The sequence below is a fragment of the Dasypus novemcinctus genome, chromosome 26, assembly GCF_030445035.2.
Source record: "Dasypus novemcinctus isolate mDasNov1 chromosome 26, mDasNov1.1.hap2, whole genome shotgun sequence".
NCBI classification, from domain to species: Eukaryota; Metazoa; Chordata; class Mammalia; order Cingulata; family Dasypodidae; genus Dasypus; species Dasypus novemcinctus.
Genome location: NC_080698.1, coordinates 25,092,720 through 25,100,936, shown reverse-complemented (window position 1 = coordinate 25,100,936; position 8,217 = coordinate 25,092,720). Strand labels below are relative to the sequence as shown.

General features: G+C 39.2%; 1 protein-coding gene across 3 annotated transcripts in view; it reads right to left on the bottom strand.

Moving 5' to 3' along the window:
* Nucleotides 1–3,601: 3,601 nt before the first annotated feature.
* Nucleotides 3,602–8,217, bottom strand: part of ATXN7 (ataxin 7) — a 184,008-nt gene continuing 179,392 nt past the window's right edge. For all 3 annotated transcript variants that reach the window (XM_058288589.2, XM_058288588.1, XM_071212135.1), the window contains one exon: nt 3,602–7,701. In XM_058288589.2, the coding sequence (XP_058144572.1) occupies nt 7,684–7,701 (18 nt within the window). In that variant the 3' untranslated portion in view covers nt 3,602–7,683. The remainder of the gene's footprint in view (nt 7,702–8,217) is intronic.

Sequence of the window (8,217 nt, the reverse complement as noted above, 5' to 3'; positions counted from 1 at the left end):
AAAAAAAAAAAATTGTAGCAGTCTGGTCCAGCCCATTGTAACCTTGAAGTACAGGGTCAATGGGGAGGTCATTTTTTTCCCTTTGTTATTCAGAAATATCTTTTCACAGTATAGTTTTCCCCGCACAGATTTTTATCTGCTTGTTTTTAGGAGGTACCAGGGATTGAAACAGGGAACTCATGTATAGGAAGCAGGTACTCACCCACTTGAGCTACATCCTCTCCCAGATGGGTTTTAAAAACACAAAGGACAATTTACGAATGAATGGTGAGCCTTCAATCCAGCCAATATAGACTATATATCGCAGTTCCATTCTCAGATTCCCTTGGGGAAGTGTCCACTTAGTCAATACTGCCACTTGTGGGCATCTGGACTTTACTAATCCTCCCTTTCAGAGGTGACTAAAGTAGAGACCAAATTTTCCAAAGTATTTCTCAAAAGAATATCAATACTGATAAATTTTATACTTGGCTTCTGGGGACTGTGCTTTTCCCGAAACCCTGCTGATTAGAAACTGTTCATTTAAATCTCAGGAACTTGGGGCCAAGATGAAATCCACAAAAATCTGTTGGGTTCCAATTCCTAGTGGCTTGGTTTTCCTGGCCATTGCATTTCCCTTTCAGAATGCCTTCTCTTTGAAGCAGCTTATCATCCAGGAATACTACCAATTTACTGTAATCACTGCCCTAAACCACGGACCTCCAGGTTACACTCTGCTACTTCATACAGGACCTGAGGAGATGGCTCATTTTTCCTCTCGACCCTAAGTACTTTCAAATGGACAACGTATATAATATCTGGCTTCATGTTTCTTAGCCTTAAATCCAGTGCTCTATACCTCCATGAAATTTCCATCTACTTCAGTGATGTCATTCTGGGTCCAGGCAAGCATCCCTGAACAGCTCCACTTTTGAAAATGAAGCCTGGAATCCACTCTTCCTCCATTTCCTAGATAAAGTGTTATGCTGCCTTGATAACTCTGGCCCCTGTATCCTGCCTTGTATGTTAGTCCCTCTTCCTTATTGGCTGTATTGAATTGAACATGGATTTTGCTCTGTGTCCTTGGAGGAAAAAAAGGTTACTTATCTCATCATAGCTAAGTTATGTGGAAGGAGGATCATAAGACTTAACTACTGGGTAATTCCAAACAAAACAATGTCTTGAGAGTGTCAGCATAGATTCTATATGGTAGCTTTCAGTTCTCCTTGACTACCCAATTCAGTCACTTAAGCACATCCCCCCTCATACTCTTTGACAACTTCCCTGCCCAAGTTATAACTACTGTACCCCACCAATACCCAGTATTCTAATTATCCTGGAAAAAGAAGTCAGAGGGAAAATTATTACCTAAGTGGGTTAATTGGGTCGATAGTTGCTGCAGTTTCTAAATTTCACCATCTATCATCCCTGCCTACATTCCTTACCTCTTGAATTTTTAAACTCTTTAGTGGTGGCTTTCCGTCTGTCTCCACCAAACTATTCTTTCTCCGGGGTTTTGTCTTTGGCTTTCTTCTCTCTCTGGGCCATGGAAGACAGGTTTAGGTTTGTGAAATCCTGTGAGTGGAACATAAAATATGGTGTGCCTCTGTCTTAAAGAGAGGATCCATAATTTCCTTCATGTGATTCTTGTGACAGAAAAAAGGTTACGAACCACCAATGTGATAGACCTGAGTTCATAGCCTGACTCTGCCACATACTTTATTGTGGTACCTTAGGCAAGACACTTACCTTAGAAATTAATTCCTCATCAGTACAGATAGGGATCACAATGCCCACCCTATATGGACTTTGAGATTGAATATATGTAGAAGGCTTGGCATAAGAACTGGCATATTACACTAAACTAGGTATTATTTTAATAAGACAATTAAAATCTACCAGCCACCTATTTTTCTCATATGAACTCATCTCCTCCCATAGTCTTAATTTACTATATAAAAGTGAAAGAACCCTTTATCTTTCTTTTTCAACTCAAACCTCCCTTCTAAGCTCCATCTAGACTATACAGCCAACTGGGTACTAAACATACAGCAACTCAAATCCACTTTTGCGTATAGTTCATTCTCATCACTATATTTCGCATTTCACTTAAAAGCCCATCAGTCAGTTGGCCAAGCAAGGAATCGCTAAGTCTCACCCTTCCCCCATAATGTTCCATATTAATTAGACCTCAAGGCCTGTTGATTCTACCTTTAAATGATCTTTGGATCCAGTTCCCACTTTATCTCCATGGTCACTGCTTTGGTTTGAAAACTTAATAGCTTTCACCTGGATTATTACAAAAGCCATGTAACTTATTTTTGTCCCAAGGTTCTTCCCCATCCATTCTGTCCTCCAAAATTATTGGAGGTCCCTAAGTGATGGTGTTTTAAAAACAAGTATTAGGTAAGTATTTGATCCTCCTACTTTCCCTGAACACAGTGCAAAGAACTGCAGCCTTACAAGGTGAAAGACTAGTTTACTTAACTTTCATTAGAAAGAGAAGATTGAGATAGTGGGAGACATGAAAAGGGGGAAGCTCTTAGGCTTTGTTTTCTCAGCTGCACTATGGTGGAAAGGAACCATGAAATCTCTCTGGGGTTCTGATGGTTACATTTGAGTTACATTGAGCCTGATCCCCTATGTTCCCATAAGGCGCTATGACATTCAAATTCCTTGACAACCTGGCCCCAGATCTATCAGCCCCTCCCACCAGGTTTCATGCAGAATTATTCTCCATTTCTCATTCTTTCACACCTGTGTTCACCAGGTTGCTCCCTCTGCCTGGACTGACCTTACCATAATTTCTTGGTGAACTCTCATACATCAAGACTCAAAACTAAGGCTCCCCCCCCACCCCTCCCCCTTGAATCAGGCTAGTCTTTTGCTACCTAGAGTCCAGTAACCAGCAAAGATGTAGAAGTAAGGGTAAGAGACTGAGTGGTTGAACCTTTACCTGGGAGGTTTGAAGACACTGCTCAAGGTGAAAAAAATTGATAGGGAGTTTCTTTTGAGTGGGTAGGTGGTTTATCCCAAGTTAGAAATGGGAAGTCTATGGGATAGCTGGGATGAATAGGGGAACAACCAGCCTGTCTCCTTTGTATGTGGAATGGGCATTTTCTCCAAAACTTAATAGGCAACTGATTCCCTTAATACTTCAAGCAATGAAAATAATTTGTAACTCATCTGAGTGATTTATTTGCAAATAGTAAAAGTGGTCAAATTTCTGGAGAGAAAAAGATTACACTGTGCCTTAAATATTACTAAAAGGCACTTGCATTTACCAGTAAGGGAGGGTGGTAAAAGCAAGGAAGAGATGATAGACCAGCTGGGTGAAAACATTGTCTCTTTAACCAAAACTAACTACATGTCATCAAATTTACTTATAAGCAAGTAAAAATGATGGATTATTTCTCAAGCTATCAATTCCCCTTTGTTTCCTTCACAAACCTGCAGGGCAAGAATGTATAAGTGTTCCTGTTTACAGTTATTAATTAACCCAAGGCAAAACTCTGTGCCCAAGAATGGAAACATCTTAAGCCTGATGCCAAAATGAAGAAAGATCAGACTAGTTTGAAAGGGGTTTGGGGTTTGGTATCACGAGGCAGAAACATGTAAAACATTTCATGTAGCCAACCTTATTTATTGAGAAGTCCTAATTTTATTGCCTGTTTAGTAACACGGTTTGTTCCACAAACTAATTTTTCATAAAGCAAAGCACAACTTTTTTCTTATAAATAGTATAAATTATTTTATTTACAGAAACTTGTTACAAAACAAATAGACTATATATTTCTTCTCTTTTAAATATCCAAAGTAATTTTCTATCCCTTGACATTTGTTCATGTTCTACACAGCAGCCAACAGAGTCCAGCTGAGATGCTCTTGATTACATATACGAGTTATCAGACTATTCACACATTTAAACAGAGGAGACTGCTTTTATAACCAAGCTCAAAAAAAACCGAACAAACAGCAAAATGTTTTCAAGGCCCTACATTCACACTGACAGTATGTAGTGCTCACTTAAATGATCTGAAAATGTAAAATGTTTTGCACAAAATGTAAAAATGATTATTGTCTGCCAAACAATGAAACTTAACAATCATTTTTCAAAGCACAACTTCCCCCCTCCCCCCTGGACAGAATGAGAGACATTAAGAAATTCCTTGGCAACAGAACTCTTATGGGAAGACAGCTGCCTTTTTAAGTTACATTTTTCAAATTACACATTTTAGTTCAATGTTCTCAGAGGTACTTCTTTGTATTATATTTTTGGAATACAAAATATTTAAATATTCTATTTTAAACTCTGTATTTCATGAGTGAATTAAAAAACGGACACATTGTGTAAGATGCTGGCTGGCAAAAAAGATTCATAACCCTTGGTGCCACTGGGCAACCCATCACCATTGAATTACTGCTGAAAGGTTTTAATTTTAAAATACCTTATAAAATTACCAGCACTGGTGGTTTTCAATTCCTCCTCTAAAACTTTAGAAACAATATTTAAGTGGAAAAAGCAAACTCCAAAAGTTCAACTGAACATTCAAGTCTTTTTTTAAAAAAGAGAATCTGTCTAAGCTTAAAATTAGGTATCAGGCACTTTCAGTTTTTTTCCATTAGTTTTAAACCACAATACATACTAACATATGCACTCAGAGTATACATGCACGAAGACAGACAGGCGCACACACACTCACACATAAAACACTAAGGAAAGAGAAGCAGTGTGCCACTTAGTTACATATACTCTATCGGGAGATCAGGCAACTAGGGAGAAGCAACGCCCACTTCATCTGGATGAATCCACTCCCGAGACATTAAAAGGGACAAAGACTTTCACAGAACAGAGGCATCCCTTAAACTGTAGAGGAGGCAGGTTCTAGAACTATTGGCTTGGCAGTGAACCACTTCAAATTATAAAAAGGTATTTACTTTTATTAATTAATAAATAAATACTAGATGATCTCAATTGTACCAAAACAGGGTATCAGAAAAAAAGACCTGTGCAAAAATACATATTTAAATATGTACAATTTTTTTTAACAAAATATGTCTTCTGAAATAGGGTAACTTCCATATTTATAATAGAACAAGAAATTCCAAAATAAAGATACAAAAGTAGGTTTTGTATAATTCTTTGTTCATCATTGCAGCACTTTTTTTTTAATTTTTAATTTTTTAGGTTAAGAAAACTGCAGGGGATGTCATGAAATTCTATTGGAAAGAATATAAAAATTATCTTGGTTTTCAATTGATACCAAAGTCTGTCTTAGAAACAACCCAGCCACTGCAAATTTGTTTTTTGCAAGTTAATTTAATTAAAAAAAATACTTGTACTCCCGTGTTTTAAATGGTCTTATTCATTGTAATAAAAAGTTATAGGAGAAAATAAAATATTTTAACAACAGTCGAAAATTTAATAGCACTATTTAGAATAGGTCTGTTTGTGGCAGGCAGAATCCAAAATGGCTAATTTCCTAATCCCGACGTTCTGTGTACTACTGGGAGACATAATGAAATTCAATTAAAAGCTCAATCTAAGAAATCAAATGATTGACACTTGCCAATCTAAGTATCTACATTATTTTGAATCAGCTTGCTATTGTGGATCTTATTCACATCTTCTGGAACAACATGATCTGTCTATAAATTCCATTGCTAAAAGCAACTTGATTTATAACCATCAAGTCCCCTTGGCTTTGAAAATAATTCTACCCATACCCCATTGCACTTGTCACCAAGGAATCACCTAGGTACGTTCTGATTCCTCCTCACCTCCTTCTCGCTCTCTCATTGGCATGGAACAACCAGACGATTTTCTCCTAACTACACCAAACTGGTCCATCCATGCTTTCTCCTTCCTCATCTCTCCTATAGTATCATTTAAAAACATTTACTGATTGATTGCATAATAAATGAATAAGATACTATTCCCCCTTCCTTTAAAAAAAATTAACATTTTACATCAATTTATAGCTAAAGCATCTGCATAAAGTTTTTGTTTTCTTACATAATAATAATTCTGTAGCAATTCACATTATTCGGCTGTAACCAAGTACTCACTCTACCTGTTGTTGACTTGAAATTCCCTGAAATTGAAGTTTGTAACCCAAGAATTGTAGAGAGAAAAGGATGCACTGACTGGCTCTGTTTGGGTCCTGGCCAGGGCAGTGATCAGAGCTTTGGAAAACTTACCCTATGTTCAGCAACTCTGTGTTCTTCTAAGCAAAAATGTCTGGTATTTGTTCAGAGGGAGCAGTGGTGGAATCATCAGTTAAAAAGCCTCAGCTCATTCCCCAGATTAAATGACACCTTCTCAAGCAATAATATTTTAACTTCATATTAGGCTCTTTCTTTTGGGGTGGGGCACTAGGAAAAAACCTGCAAGGGTTCCAAAACTCTCTCAGGAAGATGGCTGGCATTAATCCCAAGAAAGGAGGGCGTGTCAGAGAAATACTAATATATGCCTCACACAAAATGTCCGCGCTGGGCATGGACACTCCCCGTCCTCAATCCCTGTCCCCATCCCAACCACATCCAAATAAACATCTGTAGTGGCATGAAGGGCAGTGCAGACAGACACACAGTACAGGGAATGCCTAAAGCAGAGGTTACACTTAGTCCCCAGGGCAGCATCCAAAGAGAAGACTGAGGGTAATGCAGAGAGGGCCTTGGAAACAACTTGGTACATTAATGAGTTTGTGAATGGCACTGTCTGCTGCATCTTAGTAATTTCACTTTAAAAGGGCAATATTTTGAAAATAGGAGACAGGGTAGGACAACTGACCCAATGAGACATTCTGTTTAACATGAAAGACTTAAAAGATAAGAAAATTCCATCTCTTTGGAAATCCTGGGAAAAGGCTGTTTTCCTCTATAGTCATTTCACACAACCCCACCCCCAATTTGGCTTTCCTTTATCAAACCTAGTTTGCATTTGCATTGTTTTTTAAAAAATCACATTAAAAAAGAATTGCTTTTGTACCATGAAAAGCCTCTAGAATGGATTATACTTGTCCTCTGGGCTAGCAATGTCTTAACCACTTTCTAAGTTAGAAATGTCTGATAGTGTTTTATCCCAAATTACTTGCAAAAAAGCTGGGCAAAAAACAGGCTGTTTTGTTATGGTAGCTTGTGCTACTGTCCAAACTGTAAAGGCCTAAAGCCAAATTCCGTTTTCCAGAGGGCTACTCAGGGTGCAGCTCTCTGTCTCCTCTTGGAGGGTCTCCACCTAGGGAGCCTAACTGCTGGAGAGTGACCTACAGAAGACAGTGCAAAAAAAGAAAAAGTTGGCGGGGAAGGGGGAGACAAGTCAAAGTAATGGTCTTGCCAAAACATTCTTTTGCCCAGCCAGGTTATGCAAAGAGTGGCTCCATGATATACTGCAAGTTAAAACAAAAACGAAAACTTCTCACAGATTGATAGCAAGCAGTCCAGACCACTTTAACACTGATAAAAGCAATTCGGTGGTGGCTGAACTTGATCCAGTGTCCTTTACCAGTACTCACTGCTACAGACATTGCTTCAGGGAAATCCTCTTTAAAAGTTAAAACAACAGCCTGGCAGATTTTACCCTTGAGGCTCACAGGAGGCTAGGAAAACAGACTCAAAGGCATCGTGGACTCCAGAGTGCTGAGTGGAGGTGTAACTTGATGTCAGAAGTGTCCAGATTATTCCTCTCAGTGCTATTTTCAGTTGTCAGGGACGTGCCTTTGGCTTTCAAAAGAAAGGGAGGGGAGAACAATGGAAAAGGTAAGTAGGTGCTTGTACATGTGCTGCCCTGATTCTAAAAGATTCCACCTGCCAAGCACTACTAATGTTGCCATAGAGTGGAAGATGCCAGGAGCAGTCAACTACAGAATTTGGCCTTAGCTTTTGAAAACCTTCACTGCCCTTGGGCACAACCATTTTAAAAGGTTTACTTACAGAAAATTGGCCACAAAGGTTGCAGGCCTGGGTTTCTAGCTTAGGGAAAAGGCTCATGTGTTTCTGGCTCTTGATTGTACTTACTGATTTTGTGTCCCTGAAGGTATTCCAGGTTGTCAACTGAGACGTGAACAAGGTCAAATGGGCTGGCACACACAGGTGTAGCAGCTCACACCCAAGCACGAGTCCATGTGGGGAGAGGGAACTCTGCCTTCACTGCCCCCTGTGGGCTACTGCGGGGTCCTTGGGGGCAGAGGCCATGAACAGAGAGAGCTCTTTGTGAATGTCAGCCCAGCCCCATCCATC